Source organism: Pristiophorus japonicus, chromosome 21 (genome assembly GCF_044704955.1).
Source record: "Pristiophorus japonicus isolate sPriJap1 chromosome 21, sPriJap1.hap1, whole genome shotgun sequence".
Lineage (NCBI taxonomy): Eukaryota > Metazoa > Chordata > Chondrichthyes > Pristiophoridae > Pristiophorus > Pristiophorus japonicus.
The window spans coordinates 31803827-31827587 of NC_091997.1; the positions used below are offsets into that span (position 1 = coordinate 31803827).

Here is a 23761-nt window from a genome sequence, read left to right on the forward strand (position 1 = left end):
GCCTTCCGCGAGAGGTGGGCGCCGGAGGGACTGGGGTGCATTGTTACCCCCGGCAACCAAATTTTAATTTGATTTTATTTATTTTAAAGTTTAATTTGTTTTAATTGTCGGGGTTTTTAGTGTCCCCCCTCCCCTTTTATAGGGGCACTTGTAAAATATATGGTTTTAATTCCCCCCCAAAAAATCACAAAAAACCCCACAAAAAAACAACAAAAAAAGAACATTTATTTTAAAAAAGGGGCAGTTAAGTGTCTGGAGTTTCCCCCAGATCGGGGGGCACTTGATCTAACGTTTATTTTGTTTCCCCCAAAAGAGTTGCCGAGCTCCCAGGCCGCCTGCAATCTCTACGGTCTGGAGGAGTCCGTGTTCCACGTGTATGTGCAATGTGTGAGGTTGCAGCCCCTCTTCCATTATTTGAAGGGGCTGCTCCTCAAATTCTGGCTGCACTTCAAGTCCCACATTCCTGATCTTTGGGCACCCTGTGCGGAGGGGAGTGGGTAGGTCCGAAGGCCTCCTTGTGGGACTGCTCCTGGGCCTGGCCAAGGTGGCCATTAACCGGTCCAGGCAGCGGGCGGTCGAGGGGGTCGTTCAGCCCGACTGCCTGCCTCTCTTCCATGGTTATATCCGAGCCAGGGTGTCCCTGGAGATGGAGCAGCAGTGTCCACCGGTACGCTCGCGGCCTTCCGCGAGAGGTGGGCGCCGGAGGGACTGGAGTGCATCATCACCCCCGGCAACCAAAATTTAATTTGATTTGGTAAAGTTCCCAGTTCATTTTTAAATTACCAAAAGGGGGCACTTGATGTAAAGTTATGTTTAAAAATAGTTGTAGAGCTGCTGCATTGTGAGTGGCTTAGCCAGTCACGTGATGTTCACAAGACTCAATAAAACCCCAGTCATCCATGATGAGGTATGCAGTTGTGAGCCGAGTGCATGAACTGGTAATGTGTAGTGTGTTTGTTAAACCTTTGTTAATGAACCAACTGGTTCTCAATAGCAATAAGAACGTAAGAAATAGGAGCAGGAGTAGGCCACCTGGCCCCTCGAGCCTGCTCCGCCATTTAATAGGATCATGCTTGATCCGATCATGGACTCAGCTCCACTTCTCTGCTCACTCCCCATAACCCTTTATTCCCTTATCGCTCAAAAATCTGTCCATCTCCGTCTTAAATATATTCAATGACCCAGTCTCCACAGCTCTCTGAGACAGAGAATTTCATAAATTTACAACCCTCTGAGAGAAGAAATTCCTCCTCATCTCAGTTTTAAATGGTGGCCCCTTATTCTGATACTATGTCCCCTAGTTCTAGTCTCCCCTATGAGTGGAAATATCCTCTCTGCATCCTCATTATCCTATATGTTTCGATAAGATCACCTCTCATTCTTCTGAACTCCAATGAGTATAGGCCCAATCTACTCAACCTATCTTCATAAGTCAACCTCCTCATCTCCGGAATCAACCTAGTGAACCTTCTCTGAACAGCCTCCAATGCAAGTATACCCTTCCTTAAATACGGAGATCAAAACTGTATGCAGTACTCTAGATGTGGCCTCACCAATACTCTGGAGAGTTGTAGCAGGACTTCCTTACTTTTATACTCTATCCCTCTTGCAATAAAGGCCAACATTCCGTTTGCTTTCCTGATCACTTGCTGCATACTAACCTTTTGTGTTTCATGCACAATGTGTTGCTATGAATTCTTAAGGAAAGAACCCATGAAGCAAATACATTACACCCACTCCACCTCACACTGTGAGAGGTTTCCGCACACACTGCGCTATGATGTGAATGTTTTGTGGTTAAATCACTTCGTTGTCTGCAAAGTGCCGAACGCAGGTAATTTAAAAGCTTTGCTAGATTATATAAAAACGTAAAGATTGGAAGCAGAGACAAAACGTGGGGCACTGAGAATGGAATTATAACTCTCTGACTTCATTTGCCACCTGCTTGTCTAAACGCTGTAAATCAGGAGATATTTCAGCATGACAATGTTTGCATTCTGTCGGTGACCACACTGGACATGTTCTTGTCCAAGCCTACCCTTGAACGTGGGTGGCCTGTCTTAACGTGAGTCCATAGCTCATTCTGTGGCCTAAGGGTGATTCTGTATAACAATCTCCACAGTCACATATTGGGCCTGGACTGATGATCCAGAGCCATGAGTTCAAATCCCACCACAGCGACTGAGGAATTTAAATTCTGTTAATTAAATAAATCTGGAATAAAAAGCTAGTATTAGTGATGGTGAACGATTAACTATCAGATTGTCATTAAAAACCCATCTGGTTCATTCGAACCATAAAATGGTTACAGCACAGAAGGAGGCCATTCGGTACCGTCGAGCCCATGCCGGCTCTCTGCAAGAGCGCCTCAGCCAGTCCCACTCCCCCGCCCTTTCCCCGTAGCCCTGAATTTTTTTTCCTTCAGGTACTTATCCAATTCCCTTTTGAAAGCCACAATTGAATCGGCCTCCACCACCCCTTTCAGACAGCGCATTCCAGATCCTAACCACTCGCTGCATAAAAACATTTTTCCTCATGTCGCCTTTAGTTCTTCTGCCAATCACCTTAAATCTGTGTCCTCTGGTTCCTCTGTCTGAGGAACAAACAGTGCGAACCAAAGTAATAACAGGAATGATAAAATAGTGTGAAGAGAGGGAACACACACGTGAGTGTTCTGCATGTTGGGTTATCGAGTTCGCAGCACATTTGAGTCCCTACACGGTATTTAGGGGGAGGCGTTCCTTCAGTGAAGGCTTCGCGGCGGCGCTGAGTTTGCGCGCGCTCGCTAGCCCCGCCCACTCAGTGACATCATGAGTGTGCAATGCCCCTGTAGCGCCGTGGCTGTAAACTTGACCGCTTTCGCCTGCCGTTGCGCCTGGCGGTACTTCCGACAGGACCAGCAGGCACTACGGAGAAGCTGTCAGGGCGATATGTCCGAGGGTGAGCAGATGGGCAGTTACAATAATGGTTTTCCCATTAATGCATCTCTCCTAGATACTGGACACTGTGGTTTAACTGCCTGGGCTTTTCTGTAACTTTTCGGGTGGTCAGCTGACCTACCCTTTAGGCGCTGGGATGCCGGTTTCCGAGCGCCAGAATTTCAGCAGCGCTCCCGCGATATTGCGCCAGGAATCGGGATTAGCGCCCTGAGAGGGGAGGGGAATGTTTCCCTTAGTGCTCCACTCCTCTCTTGGGGTGCTAGCAGTGATTATCCCCAGAGGCGGTAAACATCGTCAGGCGCTAAAGTTAGCGACCAGGCGTGTCACCGCCTCATAAGAACATAAAAACATAAGAAATAGGAGCAGGAGTGGCTGATCTGATCATGGACTCAGCTCCACCCTGCCCGCTCCCCTTTACTCCCTTATCACTCAAAAATCTGTCTATCTCCGCCTTAAATATATTCAATGGCCCGGCCTCTGGGGCAGAGAATTCGATAGATTTACAACCCTGTGAGAGAAGAAATTCCTCCTCATCTCAGTTTTAAATGGGCGGCCCCTTATTCTGAGACTATGTCCCCTAGTTTTAGTTTCCCCTATGAGTGGAAATATCCACTCTGCATCCACCTTGTCGATACCCCTTATTATCTTATACATTTCGATAAGATCACCCCTCATTCTTCTGAACTCCAAGGCCCAACCTACTCAAGCTATCTTCACAAGTCAACCATTCATCTCCGGAATCAACCAAGTGAACCTTCTCTGAACAGCCTCCAATGCAAGTATATCCTTCCTTAAATACAGAGACCAAAACTCAATGCGGACGGGAATGAATTTCAGCCCCATAGTGTTTCTCGCTGTTATGCATACGGCATTTTACTGATCTTAGCTCACTTTGGGGGCAAAAATATGAAGGCAGAATATTATCTGAATGGTGACAGATTAGGAAAAGGGGAGGTGCAACGAGACCTGGGTGTCATGGTTCATCAGTCATTGAAAGTTGGCATGCAGGTACAGCAGGCGGTGAAGAAGGCAAATGGAATGTTGGCCTTCATAGCTAGGGGATTTGAGTATAAGAGCAGGAAGGTCTTACTGCATTTGTACAGGGCCTTGGTGAGAACTCACCTGGAATATTGTGTTCAGTTTTGGTCTCCTAATCTGAGGACGGACATTCTTGCTATTGAAGGAGTGCAGCGAAGGTTCACCAGACTGATTCCAGGGATGGCTGCACTGACGTATGAGGAGAGACTGGATCAACTGGGCCTTTATACACTGGAGTTTAGAAGGATGAGAGATGGTCTCATAGAAACGTATAAGATTCTGACGGGACTGGACAGGTTACATGCGGGAAGAATGTTCCCGATGTTGGGGAAGTCCAGAACCATGGGACACAGTCTTAGGATAATGGGTAGGCCATTTAGGACTGAGATGAGGAGAAACTTCTTCACTCAGAGAGTTGTTAACCTGTGGAATTCCCTGCCGAAGAGAGTTGTTGATGCCAGTTCATTGGATATATTCAAGAGGGAGTTAGATATGGCACTTACGGCTAAAGGGATCAAGGGGTATGGAGAGAAAGCAGGAAAGGGGTACTGAGGGAATGATCAGCCATGGTCTTACTGAATGGTGGTGCAGGCTCGAAGGACCGAATGGCCGACTGCTGCACCTATTTTCTATGTTTCCATGTAAAGAGACGAGAATGACTGAGGAGATCTGCACCCTCTGTTTTGTAGGTTATATTTATGGCAGGAACTTTTCTGAACAGCAAGTGCCTAAGACAATGAGCGCAATTTGAGGAGCCTTCCTGAATATAACCAGAATCACAGAATCTTGCAGCACAGAAGGAGGTCACTGGGCCCATCGAGTCTGTACAGGCTCTGTGAGAGAGCGATCCAATTAGTCGCACTCCCCTACTCTTTCCCCACAGCCCTGTATTTTTTCCCTTTCAAGTATTTATCCAACTCGCTTGTGAATATTATTATTGAATCTGCCCGAACAAGGGGAAACTCGATTCCTTCTTTTACTGAACTTGATCGCCGCACAAAGGGTTAATTCTCCAATAATACAGAGACAACACTCGACAGGGTTTAACATCGATTAATGATTAATGAAGAATTCAAAGTGCTAATAAATCCGACATTTACTGCAATTCAACAACAGACCCATTAACGCGAAGCCCTGATTTATAATCACTTGAGATTAAAAATTAAATACACAAAGCTGGAAATGCTGGGAGCTCACCGCGGAGCACGCAGCACCTGCCCCGAATGTCCCCTTCCCTGGGGTAGCGCCACCCTCCAGTCCCCGGGACCACGGGGGGAGGGCGGGCAGACTGGGCATGGGGCAGACACAGGATCGGGGGAAGGGAGCGGGGGGAGACCCGAAGCCCGGCACATGGGGAGGGGAGAGAGAGAGCAGCTCCCCAGCCAGGGACAGGGACAGAGATCCACGGGGAGGGGGAGAGAGCTTCGGGGATCCACTGATATAGTGATCCACTGAGGGAGATCCACTGCGATAGTGATCCAGAGATTCGCGGGGAGGGGGAAGAGAGCTTCGCAGATACACTGAGAGGTCCACTGAGATAGTGATCCACTGAGAGAGATCCACTGAGAGAGGGCCACTGAGATAGTGATCCAGAGATCCGCGGGGAGGGGGGAGAGAGCTTCGCAGATACACTGAGATAGAGATCCAATGAGATAGTGGTCCAGAGATCCGCTGATTGGGATCCAGGGGCGGAGATCCGCTAATTTTCGATCCAGAGATCCACTGATTTACGATCCGTAGATCCACTGATTTGCGATCCAGGGATCGACTGATACGGAGATCAATTGAGATAAGAGATCTAGAGGGACAGAGAGATCCGTTGGGAAGGAGATCTCCGGGGACAGCGACAGAGATTCTCAGAGAGAGAGATCGACAGGGAATGAGATGTCGGGAGATGGAGAGAGTGATGTAGAGCCCTGACTAATCCCACTCTAAAGTTATTGAGGGAGGAGAACAAGTTAATGGGAGCAGTGCCTGGGACTGGGAGATCAGACCAAGAGCTCGCTGCGAGCAATCTATCCCAGTGAATGTCAGTTGGCGGACTAACTGGATGTTAGGATTTGAAAAGGTGGCGTGGAACTCCTGAAACATTTAATCGATGCTGGCATTTAAAAATAACCAAGCTGCCACTGACTTTCCCCGTTTCATTTTAGTGTTGAGTTGCTATCCAGTCTGGAAGCCGCCGAATGAGCCATGAACACAACAGAGGAAGCCCAGGGGCCAGCCCCAGGAGATGTGGCTCCAGGCTCCATCCTGATGAACTCAGCCGCTAAAATCGCCACCTCGGCTGTCCACGGGGCAATCTTCATTTCTGGGCTGGTCGGCAACCTCCTGGTGATCCGGGTCATCCGCATACTGAACAACAAAACCTGCGTCCAGAGGAGTTTGAGCCAGCACATGGTCAGCATGGCCTGCTCTGACCTCCTCATCTTGACCATCGGCCTGCCCATTGAGCTGTACGCCATCATCTGGTCTCCGCACCCCTGGCCAATCGGGAACGCTGGCTGCAGAGGTTTCTACTTGCTCTGGGAGATATGCAGCTACGCCACGATATTCAACGTCTTGACCTTCAGCCTCGAACGCTACCTGGCCATCTGCCATCCTCTGCGGGTCAAGGTGATGGCCGCATCAAGGACCAAGAAGCTCATTGGGTTGGTCTGGGTCACGTCTGCCATCGCAGGGCTGCCCGTTGCTTTTGCAATCGGTGTTGAAGATGCCTGGAAGCCCTTCAGTTCGGGAGGTAAGACCATACCACCCCTCTACATCTGCACTAATATTTCTGGAAGAAAGGTCCTCTTTCAGTCGGTTATCTACATCTCCTTCTCTCTCTACGTTCTGGTCCTCCTGCTGGTTGCTTTTACCTGTCGACAGATGATTAAAACCCTCAAGGACCGACCTGTGTCCATCGCCCTTAATAGGACAAACTCCATAGGCAAGATCCTGCCAAAGTTTAAGGAGATAAGAAGGCAAAATGTGGTGATGTTGGGTGAGTGTTACATTGAGGAATTTGCAATGCATCGTTGGACCCCTCCAGGTGTTTCTCGCAGTGTGTAGAAGGATAGAGTAGAAGATTGTGAGAGAAGTGAAGAGAGACAGTGAAGTATGTGGAAATTAATTTCATTGGTTCCTTGAGCCAATCAGAAAGACTTGCATTTATATAGCACCTTTCACGACCACCAGACGTCGCAAAGCGCTTTACAGCCAATGAAGTACTTTTGGAGTGTAGTCACTGTTGTAATGTGAGAAACGCAGCAGCCAATTTGCGCACAGCAAGCTCCCACATACAGCAATGTGATAATGACCAGATAATCCATTTTTGTTATGTTGATTGAGGGATAAATATTGGCCCAGGACACCGGGGATAACTCCCCTGCTCTTCTTCAAAATAGTGCCATGGAATCTTTTACGTCTAGCAGGAATGAGGTACTAAAGTTACATGATCAGCCATGATCATATTGAATGGTGGTGCAGGCTTGAAGGGCCGAATGGCCTACTCCTGCACCTATTTTCTATGTTTCTATGTCCATCTGAGAGAACAAACGTGGCCTCGGTTTAACGTCTCATCCAAAAGATGGCAGCTCCGGCAGTACAGCGCTCCCTCAGCACCGCACTGGAGTGTCAGCCTAGATTTATGTGGCAATTGGTTCGACAATAACAACAACTTGAATTTATATAGCACCTTTAACATAGTAAAACATTCCAAGGTGCTTCACAGAAGCATAATCAGACACAGTTTGATACCGAGCCATGTAAGGAGATATTAGGACAGGCGATCAGAAGCTTGGTCAAAGAGGTAGGTTTTAAGGAGCATCCTAAAGAAGGAGAGAGAGGTAGAGAGGCGGAGAGGCTTAGGGAGGGAGTTCCTGCACTTTAGGACATAGGCAGCTAATGGCACAGTCGCCAATGGTGGTGCGATTAAAATCGGGCATGTGCAAGAGTTGGCCAGAGTTCCAGGGAAATGTGGGACAGGTCTCAAAATCTGTTTTACATGCAGATCTCCTGTAGCATTGATCGTGTGATTTAGAGGATATGTCAAAACGTGATGTCTAAATGTGACAGCTAAAGTGTGGCAGCAGACACTTTCTGTAAACACCATATTTATCGAAGTAAACATGATGCTATAGGAAATCTGCACTATATATAATAACAGTGGGCAGCACACTTAGCACTGATTGAGAAGGTTGTGGGTTTGAGTTCCACTCCAGGGACTTGAGCACATAAATCTCGGCTGACACTCCCAGTGCAGTGCTGAGGGAGTGCTGCACTGTCGGAGGTGCCGTCTTTCGGATGAGACTTTAAACCGAGGCCCCGTCTGCTGTCTCAGGTGGACGTAAAAGACCCACGGCACTAATTCAAAGAAGAGCAGAGGAGTTCTCCCCGGTATCATGGCCAATATTTATCCCTCTATCAACATCACTAATACAGATTATCTCGTCATTTATTTCATTGCTGTTTGTGAGAGCTTGCTGTGCGCAACTTCGCTGCTGCATTTCCTACATTACAACAGTGACTACAGTTCAAAAGTACTGCATTGGGTATAAAGCATTTTGGGACGTCCTGAGGCCATGAAGGGCGCTATATAAATGCAAGTTATTTCTCAGTAACTAGACAACCTCCCATGACATTGCTTAGATTAGGTGGAATAAATGGTATGTGTTTATTGTAACAGGCTGAGTGAGGTTACACTGCCACCTCTGGAGAAAAGAAGAATTACAAGCATTCTTGTCAATTTTCTTTGAGGTAATAGCGCCATCTTATGGAGAAACTAAAATTTGGAAGCATTACTCATCATCATCGGCAGTCACTCGAAGCGAGGATGACTTGCTTCCAGGACAAAAAGGAATGAGTTCACAAGTGTTTCAATGAAGAACCTAATATTCCAGATCCCGAACTACATGTTGAAGGGTGGAAGATGCCTTTGTGTGGATTTTTTTAAAGTGTGGTGGCCGTTACACACCAGCCACCACACGGGCTTGACAGAGCTAGGTCTTGGTCCAGTGGCAAGGATTAACTAGGACGACTGGAGACCAGCTCTACTGCTCGGACCTAGTGCGCACACATATCGCAGTGTGGGCTGGACCGTGCTGCCCCTGGGCCCTCGCCTCTCCTGGGCCCCGGTCACTTCCTTCTACAAACTCTTGCCTCTCCTTCGCCCCTCCTGCTGTGCCTGCCCGCACTGCAATCAGCGACCTGGCTTCGCAGCCGTCGCCCTCCTGCAGTGGTCACATGCTGCTCCCTCTGATGGCCCCGGCCTGTTGATGGTCTTGCAGGCCGGGACCGCGCTGATTTCCGGGCCGGGGCGCTGCACGCTGCTCCCTCTAATGCGGCCTTTCAATCAGAGTAAATTCTCTTCAATTCACTAACGTGGCCTTTTCATTAATTTAAATGGACAGGAAGTGTAATGGCATGACCAAGGGTGTTTTATAATGCTGTGTATAGTGACACTACTATTCCCAGCCAGAATGGTGATGACAGGGTAATGGCCCCGTCAATCACGCCTGGAGGCCGCACTGCTGTAAATGACTAGATCTGATTTCACGCACATCGTTTGTGTTATGTAACTATCCTCCATTTGTCTGGAGGAATAATCGTGCTTTTATCGGGAGTTCTGCTGTAGTTTCCTCACCAGTTCTCCTTGCTGTTGTTTGGTATTTAAATAGACTCTGCTGAGTAAATAGATTGTAAATTATATTGTTTGTTGTAAGTCCCATCCCACCATCATCATCATCATAGGCAGTCCCTCGAAATCGAGGAAGACTTGCTTCCACTCTAAAAGTGAGTTCTTAGGTGATTGATCAGTCCAATACGGGAATTCCCGGGATGACAGGACTGACATATGAAGAAAGACTGGATCGACTAGGCTTATTGAAAAACTTCTTCACTCAGAGGAATTGTGAACCTGTGGAATTCTCTATCACAGAAAGTTGTTGAGGCCAATTTGTTAGATATATTCCAAAGGGAGTTAGATGTGGCCCTTATGGCTAAAGGGATCAAAGGGTATGGAGAGAAAGCAGGAATGGGATACTGAAATTGCATGATCAGCCATGATCATATTGAATGGTGATGCAGGCTCGAAGGGCTGAATGGGCTATTCCTGCGCTTATTTTCTATGTTTCTATGTTACAGTCTCTGTCACAGGTGGGACAGACAGTGGTTGAGGGAAAGGGTGGGTGGGGAGTCTGGTTTGCCGCACGCTCCTTCCACTGCATGCGCTTGTTTTCCGCATGCCCTCAGCGATGAGACTCAAGGAGCTCAGCGCCCTCCTGGATGCTCTTCTTCCATTTAGGGCGGTCTTTGGCCAAGGACTCCCAGGTGTCAGTGGGGATGTTGCCACCCCACCTCCAACTCAGTGGCTGACACTGTCAATACTCATCTTGGTTTTATATCCATTAGTCGATCTCTGATGGCATTGCACATGGGTAGTCAAGATCAAGTGTCGCCTTCAGGTGAAGTGGTGGGGAATAGTTGGACCAGAGCGTGTAGATATAATTCAATGCCCATTTTAAAGTTATAGTTGGGAGAAATTGATCTAGCGCTGGCAACCAGCGCTAGTGAGTGACATGCCTGAAAGCTGAGATTCTGAGGGTAGATGCAGAGAGGATGTTTCCCCTCGTGGGGGAATCTAGAACTAGGGGCATAGTTTCAGAATAAAGGGTCACCCATTTAAACGAGAAATGAGGAGGAATTTCTTCTCTCAGAGGATCGTGATTCTTTGGAATTCTCTACCCCAGAGAGCTGTGGAGGCTGGGTCATTGAATATATTTAAGGTGGAGAGAGACAGATTTCTGAACGATAAGGGAGTCAAGGGTTATGGGGAGCGGGCAGGGAAGTGGAGTTGAGGCCAAGATCAGATCAGCCATGATCTTATTGAATGGCGGAGCAGGCTCGAGGGGCCAGATGGCTGACTCCTGCTCCTATTTATTATGTTCTTATGTAATTCTTTTCCCAAGACATTAGCCCGAGGTTTTCTAAAAACAGGGCCCCGGGCCTCACCTTCAGCTACATAAAACCGACAAACTACAGGCGCCAACTGGATGTCCTGGGGCTTTCGCAAGGTTAGCCAGCTCGGACATCGAACTTGTAGCTCAGGCAGCCACTGGAAGGTGAGATGAGGTACAGGGTAACTGTGTCTTCAATCCTACCTCCTTTCCTGTGGGATACCATCAAGTCTCCCCTCAGCACCTCTCTGGGTTAGCATGGGGCATGCTTGAGACATTGAACTCACTGGGTGAGTGTTCAAGGGCCAAAGACATGTCCATCTAACCCAATGAGACAGCCCATCAGAGCACCAACTGTCTGCACCACTGTATGGTTCTTTGCTTTGTGTCCCTTTAAGAAAGACAAGTTCATCAAGTATCGAGTCACTTAGGGTTTGGCTGCACTGTACTGTTATAGTATATTGTTGTTCCACACAGGGAGTATCGTTGGAGCCTTGGCCATTTGTTGGCTTCCATTCCAGGCGAGGCGTGTAATGACAGCTGTGCAATCCAAAACCCAATGGACAGAATATTACTACAGGTCCTATCTGGCCATGCAGCCCGTTACCAACACTTTTTATTACCTCAGCTCAGCAATCAACCCTCTTCTTTACAACGTGTCCTCCAAGCAGTTCCGCAAGGTGTTTGTGCAGGTACTGAGAGGCTGTGGCTGGTCCAGCTCAGTCCCATCAGAGCACGGGAGGAACTCACAACTGGATCGGAAACAAGAGTCCGCCTCATTAAATGGGAAGCCATCCGTATGCAAGATGGAAGGCGCTGAGAGTGAAAGGGGGGATCCTCTCACTGACCAATCCCCACCTTTGCACTTGTGTGAGGTAAAGATGTTCCAGATTATATTAGAATGTATAAAAGTTTGGGGGCTGGATTTTCGGAGGAGGATGCTAAGAGGCTGCAGAGTGACTTGGACAGGTTAGGTGAGTGGGCAAATACATGGCAGATGCAGTATAATGTGGATAAGTGTGAGGTTATCCACTTTGCTGGCAAAAACAGGAAGGCAGATTATTATCTGAATGGTGACAGACTAGGAAAAGGGGAGGTGCAATGAGACCTGGGTGTCATGGTACATCAGTCATTGAAAGTAGGCATGCAGATACAGCAGACAGTTAAGAAGGCAAATGGCATGATGACCTTCATAGTGAGAGGATTTGAGTATAGCAGCAGGGAGGTCTTGCTGCAGTTGTACAGGGCCTTGGTGAGGCCACACCTTGAGTATTGTGTACAGTTTTGGTCTCCTAATCTGAGGAAAGACATTCTTGCTATTGAGGGAGTGCAGCGAAGGTTCACCAGACTGATTCCCGGGATGGCAGGACTGACAAATGAAGAAAGACTGAATCGACTAGGCTTATATTCACTGGAATTTAGAAGAATAGAAGCATATAAAATTCTAACGGGATTGGACAGGTTAGATCCAGGAAGAATGTTCCCGATGTTGGGGAAGTCCAGAACCAGGGGTCACAGTCTAAGGATAAGGGGTAAGCCATATAGGACCGAGATGATGAGAAACTTCTTCACTCAGAGAAGTGTGAACCTGTGGAATTTTCTACCACAGAAAGTTGTTGAGTCCAGTTCATTAGATATATTCAAAAGGGAGTTAGATGTGGTCCTTACTGCTAAAGGGATCGGGAATATGGAGAGAAGGCAGGAGTGGGGTACTGAAGTTGCATGATCAGCCATGATCATATTGAATGGTGGTGCAGGTTCGAAGGGCCGAATGGCCTACTCCTGCACCTATTTTCTATGTTTCTATGTATAGGTCGGACCGCCGGTTTCCCCAGGTGGTTACAGCAGGACGCGCTGTGGGGCGTACGGGTCGGGCGGGACTCAAAAAGCGAGCACCCGATGTTGCAACCAGAGGCATTGCACACCGGCTCAACTCTCCCAGGTGGTACTACTCTCCCAGTACCACCCAGGTGGTACTACTCTGTGCCGCCGCAAAACCGGCCCCGAAACACCCCGCGGGGCACTGGGGGGTTGACCGCCTGCCCAGAAGACCACATCGCTGCCATTGCCACCCCTCCGGGGCCAAAAAAGCACACAAGACCAGAAGATCCACTTCAAGGACCTTTAAGGCAGTCATGTGGCTAAAGGGCCCCAGTGCTGCCATTTTAGATTAACCAAATGTTGATGCTAAGAATTAAGCCTTAGTACTGGTTGCAGCACCTGGCTGGAATCCTGCCTTCTTAGAAGACATGTTTCTAGCTATTTGTAGGAGAATTTAAAATAAAATCTATTTTTCTCTGATTGATAGATGGTTAGTTATGGGGAGGTGCAGTGCTACAGAGTGTTTATCCCACTCCGAGTGATTGTGGCCCAAGGCACAAAATTATTCCTAGAGTGATGGAGGTCTTTAAGATAATGAAAGGGTTTGAGAGGATAGGCGTGGAGTAAATGTTTCCACTTGTGGAGAAGAGATAAACTAGAGGCCATAAATATAAGATAGTCACTAATAAGTCTAATATGGAATTTGGGAGAAACTTCTTTACCCAGAGAGTGGTGAGAATGTGGAACTCACTGCCACAGGGAGTGGTTGAGGCGAATAGCTGGATAAACACATGAGGGAGAAAGGAAGAGAAGGATATGCTGATGGAGTTAAATGAAGAGGGGTGGGAGTACACTCGTGTGGAGCATAAAAGCCGGCATGGACCCGTGGGGCTGAATGGCCTGTTTCTGTGTGTTGACTTGATGCAACAACCAGTCAGCTGAACCAGCTGGGTTTACACAACAATCAAGCAGTTTTCGTGGCAATTTATTTCTGGTGTGAGCCCACAAATCACCATGCTTATGGCATTCAATTTCATGAATTGCTATGGTGGGATCTGAACCCGTAACCTCAGGGTTACTCGGGCAGTTTGTAAATCCAGCCGGATAATATTCCAGTCTGAATTTTAAAAACAATTATTTATTCATTCGCGGGCTGTGGGCATTGCTGGCAAGGCCACCATTTATTGCCCATTCCCTAGTTGCCCTTGAGAAGATGGTGGTGAGCCGCCTTCATACAATCATAGAAATTTACAGCACGGAAGGAGGCCAATTGGCCCATCGTGTCCGTGTCGACCGACAAAGAGCTATCCAGCCTAATCCCACTTTCCAGCTCTTGGTCCGTAACCCTGTAAGTTATGGCATTTCAAGTGCATATCCAAGTACTTTTTAAATGTGGTGAGGGTTTCTGCCTCTACCACCCTTTCAGACAGTGAGCTCCAGACCCCCACCACCCTCTGGGTGAAGAAAGTTTCCCTCAAATCCCCTCAAAACCTCCTACCAATTACTTTAAATCTATGCTCCCTGGTTGTTAACCCTTGTGTTAAGGGAAATAGGTCCTTCCTATCCATTTCTCTCTAGGTAAGTCATCCTCGTTCGAGGGATCGTATATGATGATGATGATCGAGAACCCTCCTAACTTTATACACCTCATGAACCGACGCAGTCTGTGTAGTGAAGGTGCTCCCACAGCATAGTTCCCTTTAAGCTGTGTGGCCGCATAGCACCCTGGAGATCCCGCGCAGCTTTCAAAATGCAAAAACTGCGCATGCACAGATTTTTGAAACCCCGTTAAAAAAAAAATCAGAGGGAACATTGCCCCACAGTGCTGGTCGGGAGGGGAGTGCCAGGATTTTGACCCAGTGACGATGAAGGAACAGCGATATATGTTCAAGTCGGGATGGTGTGTGACTTGCAGAGGAACGTGGAGGTGGTGCTGTTCCCATGTGCCTGCTGCCCTTGTCCATCTAGGTGGTAGAGGTTGCGGGTTTACATAAGAACATAAGAAATAGGAGCAGGAGTAGGTCATACGGCCCTTCGAGCCTGCTCCGCCATTTAATACGATCATGGCTGATCCGATCATGGACTCAGGTCCACTTCCCTGCCTGCTCCCCATAACCCCTTAATCCCTTATCGGTTAAGAAACTGTCTATCTCTGTCTTAAATTTATTCAATGTCCCAGCTTCCACAGCTCTCTGAGGCAGCGAATTCCACAGGTTTACAACTCTCTGAGAGAAAAAATTCCTCCTCATCTCAGTTTTAAATGGGCGGCCCCTTATTCTATGCCCTCGAGTTCAAGTCTCCCCCATCAGTGGAAACATCCTCTCTGCATCCACCTTGTCAAGCCCCCTCATAATCTTATACATTTCGATAATATCACCTCTCATTCTTCTGAATTTCAATGAGTAGAGGCCCAACCTACTCAACCTTTCCTCATAAGTCAACTCCCTGGGTAAGAAAGTTGTCATGTATATAACATCTATGTAACACCACTGCAATACTGTATATACTTAAGCAATGCACACCTTGACCACAGGGGGTTAACTTGTGGGGGACACTCCTTACCTGGTCATCCAGGTATATAAAGGGAGGTCCCACGCAGGGTCATCACTTCTTGGTCCTGTGAATAAAGGTTCAGGTCATAGAGTGACCTTGTCCATAGAATGTGCCTCGTGTGGGTTTTGTGCCATTGAGTAAGGACTTTACAAAAGTTATTTCTTAATTTTCTTTTTCCCTGTTTCAGGTCTGTGCGGCCAAGAGGACGAGATAGCGACCTGCTCCCAGGCGCCTGAGCTCTGTAACTGTCCGGGTGGACTGATTGCTCCAATGTTCCATCCTTTGCCTGGTCTCCGCTCTCTGACCCCACCAATCTGCACCCGATCTCTTGTGCCGACAAAATGTGCTTGTTGCTTAGAAATGGCTACAGTCGCTAAGGGGTTAATCCGGCAGAATTTACAAAAGAAGTGTATTCTCTCGCCGCCCCCCCCCACACCCCCCCCCCTCCCCCCACGCCCCTGTTAGCTCAGTAGGTAAAGGCTCTACCTGCTGTGGTACTGAGGCGCAAAAGACCAGAAGGTCCCAGGGGCAATTCCCACTTTGCGTTGAGCTTGATAATTGTCATCTCAGCCATGGCTCAGTGGGTAATATTCCTGCCTCTGACTCAGCCAGTTGTGGGTTCAAGTCCCACTCCAGAGACTTGAGCGCATAATTCAGCCTGACACTTCAACGCAGTACTGAGGGAATGCTGCACCGTCGGAGGTGCCGTCCATCAGAGGAGATGTTAAACCGAGGCCCCATTTGCCCTCTCAGGCCTAAAAAAAATCACTATTTCGAAGAAGAGTTTTCCCCGGGGTCCTGGGGCAATATTTATCCCTTAACCAATATCACTAAAAGCTGATTATCTGGTCATTACCACATTGCTGTTTGTGGGACCTTGCTGTGTGCAAATTGGCCACTGGGTTTCTGACATTACAACAATAACTACACTTCAAAAAGTACTTTTTTTTAAACTTCAAAAGCACTTCATTGGCTGTAAGACGCTTTGGGAGGTCCTGAGGTTGTGGAAGGTGCTATATAAATGCAAGTTCTTTCTTTCTTTCTCAACCCGTGTGGCAGTACAATTGATCTAATCGCTCCTGTGTTAGGTCACGGATAAAAGTAGCCGGGTATCAAGATCTTAGGAAGAAAGCTAACACGAGGACAGATGCAAGGGTTCCAAGGAAACGCAAGAGGACACAGGAAGATGGAGGTCAGGAATTCTGTAAACAGAAATTCACCAAATAGGTCTCCAGGGTCAAATAAGAATGTAGAAATTGGGCATAACCAGCCAACTGCAAGGAAATAGAGGTCGGAACAGGAGTTAGCTAAAAGCTCACAAGATACTCAGGCTCAGCAGTTGAATTTATAAAATTGTAATCTTGATAAGTAATCTTTTGAAATATTGTATAAATATCTTGCTTCTAAAAAAAGGGGAAGCAGTGTAATGCATGAACCTGTGAGTATGTTCACAGGTTTGAGACAGGTCGGAAGGCCTCCTCGTAAGACTGCTCCTGGGCGTGGCCAAGAGGGCCATCACCCGGTCCAGGCAGCGGGCAGTCGAGTGGGTCATTCAGTCCGACTGCCTGCCTCTCTTCCGCGGTTACATCCGAGCCAGGGTGTCCCTGGAGAAGGAGCACGCGGTGTCCACCAGTATGCTCGCGGCCTTCCGCAAGAGGTGGGCGCCAGAGGGACTGGAGTGCATGATCACCCCCGGCAACCAAATATTAATTTGATCATTAATGTTTAAAGCTTAATTTGTCTGCGTTTGTCGGTTTTAGTGCCCCCCCCCCTTTTAGCCAGGGAGCACTTGTATAATTTGCGTTTTTAGTGCCCTCAAAAAAAAACAAGGGGGGACTTGTTTAAAAGTGTCTGGAGTGTGCCCCCCTTTAACCAGGGGGCACTTGATTAATGTTGTCTACAAAAATAGTTGTAGAGCTGTTGAGTTGTGAGTGGCTTAGCCAGCCGTGTGATGTTCACAAGACTCAATAAAACCCCAGCCAGTTGGGTTCGGGGGATCCACGATGAAGTATGCAATTGTGAGACGAGTGGATGAACTGGTAATGTGTAGTGTGATTGTTAAACCTTTGTTAATAAACCAACTAGTTCTTAATAGCAATGTGTTTCTATGAATCCTTAAGCAAAGAACCCAGGAAGTAAATACATTACAGCGGGTTTCCTGGTCCTGATTACTATCTCTGCTTCCTGCTTGTCTGTCATCCTACATGGTCATATATCCTGTTCACACCCACCGTGCAGATTACTGGATGGCCACTGTTATGTCTTTGGATGCTCTGATAACGACTCTACGAGGCAATGTATTGCACTTGACCTGTAGTGACCTTAGTCAATTTAATGTAACTTCAGAGTGAGGATCACACAGGATGGCCTGCCTTTTATACTCGGTCTGGCACACCTGTACAGGTAACCTACAAGTCTCCCACTGCAGTGCCCTCTGGTGGCACACCTTAGTGACCATACAGCTGGTGTACAAGTTTCCCATAGTAGTGCCCTCTGGTGGTACATCATATGTAATAGTACAAGCAGTAAACATGTCTGGATACATGACAACCACTAGGGTGAGGGAGCACATTCTGTCCAGCGCCCATGTAATTCTACTCCATGAAGATTCTTCATCTTCAGGAGGGGTGGGGGGAGAAAGAAAAATTGTTCACATGATTGATTAACCACTATAGCAGCTGCACTACTTTCACATTGAAAAGACTTGTATTTATATAGCACCTTTCATAACCACTAGATGTCCCAAAGTGCTTTACAGCCAATGAAGTACTTTTTGAAGTCACTGTTGCAATGTAGGAAACTCCGCAGCCAATTTACAAACAGCAATGTGATGATGACCAGATAATGTTTTTTTAGTGATGTTAACTGAGGGATAAATATTGGCCTGGACACTGGGAATAACTCCCCTGTTGTTCTTCTAAATAGTGCCATTGGATCTTTTACGTCCACAGGAGAGCGCAGACGGGGCCTCGGTTTAACGTCTCATCTGAAAGACGGCCCCTCCGACAGTGCAGCACTCCCTCAGCACCGCACTGGAGTGTCGGCCTAGATTTTTGTGCTGCAAGTCTTTGGAGTGGGACTTGAACCCACAACCTTCTGATGTTGATTGGTTCCTCAGCAACAATACCCCAGCTGCAACCTTCCACCGGTTGTGAGTTTAAAGCAAATCTCCAAATATTGACAGGAACCACCAGGAACATGATTATATATCCAGGCTGCCTCTCAAAACCCTCATTACTGTATGAGGAAGTGGAAAGGTGTTTAACTGCAGCGAGTTAGCTGGTTGTCCATCTGTTGATCATGTTCTTTGATTCATTAGCTAATCTATTCTGGGAAATGTGTGCACTGGAGTAGAAATCATAAAGAGGCAGAGTGTTTTGTGCAGCTGCTGTCAGTTCAAATCCTGCCAATGTAGTTTCCCTTACCTGAAACTAGCAAGCGTGCCTTGCCCAATGTCTCAGTGCATTTATCATTTGAGTAGCTGCCCATACACAACAACATCAGATCAAATCCCACCACGGCAGCTGCAGGGGAATTTAAATTCAGTTAATTAAATAAATCTGGAATAAGAAGCTAGTGTCAGTAATGGTGACCATGAAATGAATGGATTGTTGTTAAAAACCCATCTGGTTCACTAATGTCCTTCTGTGGTTCAGTGGGTTGCACTCTTGCCTCTGAGTCAGAGGTTGTGGGTTTAAGTCCCACACTAGGGTTTTGAGCACATAAATCCAGGCTGACACTCCCAGTGCAGTGCTGAGGGAGCACTGCACTGTCGGAGGTGCCGTCTTTCAGATGAGACGTTAAACCGAAGCCCTGTCTGCTCTCTCAGGTAGATGTAAAAGATTCCATGGCATTATTTCAAAGAAGAGCAGGGGAATTATCGCTGGTGTCCTGGGGCCAATATTTATCCCTCAATCAACTTAACAAAAACATTATCTGGTCATTATCACATTGCAGTTTGTGGGAGCTTGCTGTGCGCAAGTTGGCTGCCGTGTTTCCCACAATACAACAGTGACTACACTCCAAAAAGTACATCATTGGTTGTAAAGCGCTTTGAGACATCCGGTGGTCATGAAAGGCACTATATAAATGCAAGTCTTTCTTTTAGGGAATCTGTGGCCCTTACCTGGTCTGGGCCTATATGCAACTCATGACCCACAGCAATGTGGTTGACTCTTAATTGCCCTCTGAAATACACTCGCAAGGCACTCTGTTGTATAAGGTGGCTCACCACCACCTTCTCAAATGCTGGTCTTGACAGTGATGCCCACATCCTGTGAATGAATAATAAAACAACTTTCATTTGTATAGCACCGTTAACGTAGTAAAACATCCCAAGGCGCTTCACAGGATTGATTAACTTCAAAATTTGACACCAAGCCACATAAAGAGATATTAGGACAAGTAACCAAAAGCTTGGTCAGAGATAGCTTTTATGGAACGTCTTAAAGGAGAGAGGCAGAGCGGCGGAGAGGTTAAGGGAGGGAATTCCAGAGCTTAGGGTCTAGGCAGCTGAAGCCTTGGCCACCAATAGTGGAGCGAATTAGAGGAGCACAGACATCTCGGGGGGGCTGGAGGGAATTAAAGAGATAGGGAGGTGCGAGGCAATGGAGAGATTTGAAAATAAGGATGACAATTTTGAAATCGAGGCGTTGCTTAACTGGAAGCCAATGTAGGTGAGCGAGCACAGGGGTGATGGGTGAGCAGGACTTGGTGCGAGTTAGGACACGGGCAGCCGAGTTTTGGATCACCTCTAGTTTATGTAGGATAGAATGTGGGAGGCCAGCCAGGAGTGTGTTGGAATAGTCAAGCCTACAGAACGTGAATTCTAATCCCACCATAGCAATTTGGGAATAAAAAGCTGGTCTCAGTAAAAGTGACCATAAAGCTGTCGGATTGTCCTAAAAAAAAACAACTGGATCACTAACATCTTTAGCTAAGGCAGGATGCTGCCCTGGGCCGAGATGTGGCTCCAATTCTACATCAATATGGTTAGCTCTTAGGTGGTCTCTCAGTTGCAGTAAACCGCTCCATCAATGGATCAAATAGAAAGCCCCCTCCCCCCCAGGCCTTTTCAGAGCAATTAGGGATGGGCAATAAATGTGGCTAGAAATTGCACAGCGCCCCGTTTGGGGTGATATCTTTTGAGGGAGCGCAAAACTTTCGCCCGGCGTGCACAATTCAATCGGACGCGATCTTCCGGTTTTGTGCTCCAGGAAGGAAGTGAAGCGTTAAAGCAAGAGTTACCCCTTCCCTTGGAGCGTTAATTGAAGCACGAGGGGCGGTAGCAGCAGAGCGGGGCACAGTGTCCCGTGCAGCGCTGCTGGATTCACAGGCTCCTTCCCTGCCTTTACAGGGAATGGTCAAGGCTGAGGTGATTTGAAGGTAAGGCTGGGAATGTTGCGATCCACAAAGAGCAGCCACGAGCATTTTTAGAGAGCGCAGGGCTGCTCAATCGCAGGATGGGGACATTGGAAAAAGCAGCATCCAGGGGTGAGAATAACATTTTGGCCTACCTAACCACCACTGCCTTTAAATATCGCTCACCAAGCGGCCGGCCAAGGTGACAATGCCTCCTGCAGCTGCCATTGTTGACGCCCGGCGATGCTGCAGGGGGCAGGGACGAATATCACATCCGGGGCGGTAACGGGGCGCTGCACACCAGATGACGTCACGATCTCTGAGGCGCAGGAGATTGAGGCGATAAGATTTACTGGCAGCGCTAATCCACCATGCAAGTTTGCGAACAACGGTAATTTTGCCGCGCCCGGTCGGTAAACTGTTAGCGTCCCGTTAGTGCCCCCCGGAGACGCTAACGGGAGGCGCAAAGGAGGCCAATTTCGCCCCCATAGAATGATACAGCACAGAAGGAGGCCATTCGGCCCATCGTGCCTGGGCTGGCTCTTTGAAAGAGCGATCCAATCACTCCCTCAGTGCTGCATTAACTGAGGTGCTTTCCAGCAGGTGAGATGTTAAACCGAGACCCTGTCTGCCTGTTTGGCGTAGAACCATAGAATGGTTCCAGCACAGAAGGAGGCCATTTGGCCCGTCGAGCCCGTGCCGGCTCTCTGCAAGAGCATTTCAGCCAGTCCCACTCCCTCGCCCTTTCCCCGTAGCCCTGCTAATTGTTTTCCTTCAGGTGCTTATCCAATTCTCTTTTGAAAGCCACGATTGAGTCTTCTTCAGCCACCCTCCTTGCAGTGCATTCAAAATCCCAACCACTCGCTGTGTGAGAAAGTTTTTCCTCATATCACCTTTGGTTTTTCTGCCAATCACCTTAAATCTGTGTCCTCTGGTTCTTGACTCTTCCGCCAATAGGAGCAGTTTTTCTTTATCTATTCTGTCCAGACCCCTCATGATTTTTGAACCCTCTATCAAATCTCTCATCCTTCTCTGCTCTAAGGAGAACAACCCCAGCTTCTCCAGTCTAACCACAAAACTTCGGTCCCTCATCTCTGGAACCATTCTTGTAAATCTTTTCTGCATCCTCTATAAGGCCTTCACATCCTTCCTAATGTGTGGTGCCCTGAATACTCCAGTTGAGGGCAAACCAGTGTTTTATAAAGGCTCATCATAACTTCCTTGCTTTTGCACTCTATGCCTCTATTTATGAAGCCCAGATCCCGCATGCTTTTTTAACTGCTTTCTCAATCTAGCCTGCCACCGTCAGTGATTTGTGCACATATACCCCCAGGTCTCTCTGTTCATGCTCCCCCTTTAGAATTGATACCCTTTAGTTTATATTGCCTCTCCTCGTTCCTTCCTACCAAAATGTATCACTTTGCACTTTTGTTAGGATGAACGTTAAAGATCTTAGAGCTGGATTTTCGGTCTTCTGCCACCCCTTTAAGCACTTCCGGGTGATCGGCCAGTTTCCAGTGCCCCACCGGGACATTCGGTGCCGGTTTGGAGGGGGGTGCGGAGCATTACCGCCCGGAAGTGGCGAGCCAGTGTGCAATGCCCCAGGTTGCGACAACAGCTCGATTTCTGGCTCCCACCCGATCCGTAGCGCTCCGTAGAGCGCCCCCTGGTGGGAATGTCTGTGGAACCGGGCGATCCGAGCTGTAGCGGCCGCGGTGAGGTAAGTAATGTCGACCTCGGGGAAGTGTGGTTGGGTTTTTTTGCGATTTATGTTGTGGTGGCGTGAGTAATGTATTGGGAATGTTTTTTTTCAGGTTTCCTCCGCCGCCCCCCCACCCCCCCCAACGAGGCCTCTCTTAGGGAGCTCCAAGGCCGGCTTTTAGCTCGGGATTTTCACTTGCTCAGTCGGCCTAGCGCCCTGAGAGAGGTGTCCAACGCCTCCCTTAGCGCCCCACCCCACACTCCAGGCCCAGCTGATGAATTTTGCGGCAGCAGACACAATCCATTTGCCGCCACAATAATTTACTGCTCCATTCGGGACAACGCCACATCAAAGGCGTGACCAAATTTCCATCCCCCTAGGGGTCTACTTCAATAAGAGCAATTGATTCTAACCAACATTCCTCCCTCGACCAGCATCACTCAAAAAACAGCCGTCATGCCAAATAAATTATTCCAGGATGTCGGTGGAGTGCACAATCACGATTCCCCATAAAGTACTCTGAAGCACGTTCAAACAATGTAATTATCATCCTGCAATTAGCATGGCTTTTAACTCAATGGTGGGGAGTTTATCGGCAAATATTTGGCGTCTTAGTCACTGTTGACTCTGCGAAGAAAAAAAATGCATCATTCTCTCAATAAAGTATCTCCAAGGTGCTGTTCTTACCTGAGGTAAAGGCGGACTACTTTGTCTTGGTAATTTCGGAGAGCATTTCAGACAATCTGCAACAAAAACAGAAATTGCTGGAATCATAGAAGTTTACAGCACGGAAGGAGGCCATTTCAGCCCATCGTGTCCGCGCCGGCCAACAAATTGCTACCCAGCCTAATCCCATTTTCCAGCTCCCGGTCCGTAGCCCTGTAGGTTACCGCACTTTAAGTGCATATCCAAGTACTTTTTAAATGTGGTGAGGCTTTCTGCCTCGACCACCCTTTCAGGCAGTGAGTTCCAGACCCCCACCACCCTCTGGGTGAAGAAGGTTCTCCTCAAATCCTCTCTAAACCTTCTACCAATGACTTTCAATCTATGCCCCCTGGTTGTTGACCCCTCTGCTAAGGGAAATAGGCCCTTTATATTCACTCTATCTAGGCCGCTCATAATTTTATACACCTCAATAAGGTCTCCCCTCAGCCTCCTCTGTTCCAAAGAAAATAAATCCAGCCTATCCAATCTTTCCTCGTAGCTAAAATTCTCCAGTCCAGGCAACAGATTCGTAAATCTCCTCTGTACCCTCTCGTGCAATCACACACAGCAAGTCAGACAGCTTCTGTAGAGAAAGGAAAATGTTAATATTTTGGGCACAGTCCTTCATTTCAGCCCATCTGATTCTTCCTATTGAGCACACAGATACCCATTAACCCCAGCAATAGAAGCAGCCCAGCTCATCA

At 47.8% G+C, this 23761-nt stretch overlaps 1 protein-coding gene across 1 annotated transcript; it reads left to right on the forward strand.

Annotated features, from left to right (window-relative positions):
• The first annotated feature begins 6170 nt into the window (after nt 1–6170).
• Nucleotides 6171–22712, forward strand: LOC139233510 (G-protein coupled receptor 39-like). The gene is made up of 4 exons (XM_070863912.1): nt 6171–6963; nt 11393–11737; nt 15477–15530; nt 22465–22712. Exons 1-4 carry the CDS (start codon nt 6171–6173, stop codon nt 22710–22712), a joined length of 1440 nt encoding a protein of 479 aa, XP_070720013.1.
• The last annotated feature ends 1049 nt before the right edge of the window (nt 22713–23761 follow it).

Excerpts from the sequence above, each read along its gene's own strand:
- LOC139233510 (XM_070863912.1), top strand. The coding sequence starts at position 6,171 with ATGAACACAACAGAGGAAGCCCAGGGGCCAGCCCCAGGAGATGTGGCT. Across the intron at positions 6,964-11,392 it reads GCAAAATGTGGTGATGTTGG|GGAGTATCGTTGGAGCCTTG; the intron begins GTGAGTGTTACA and ends TGTTCCACACAG. Across the intron at positions 11,738-15,476 it reads CAAGATGGAAGGCGCTGAGA|GTCTGTGCGGCCAAGAGGAC; the intron begins GTGAAAGGGGGG and ends TCCCTGTTTCAG.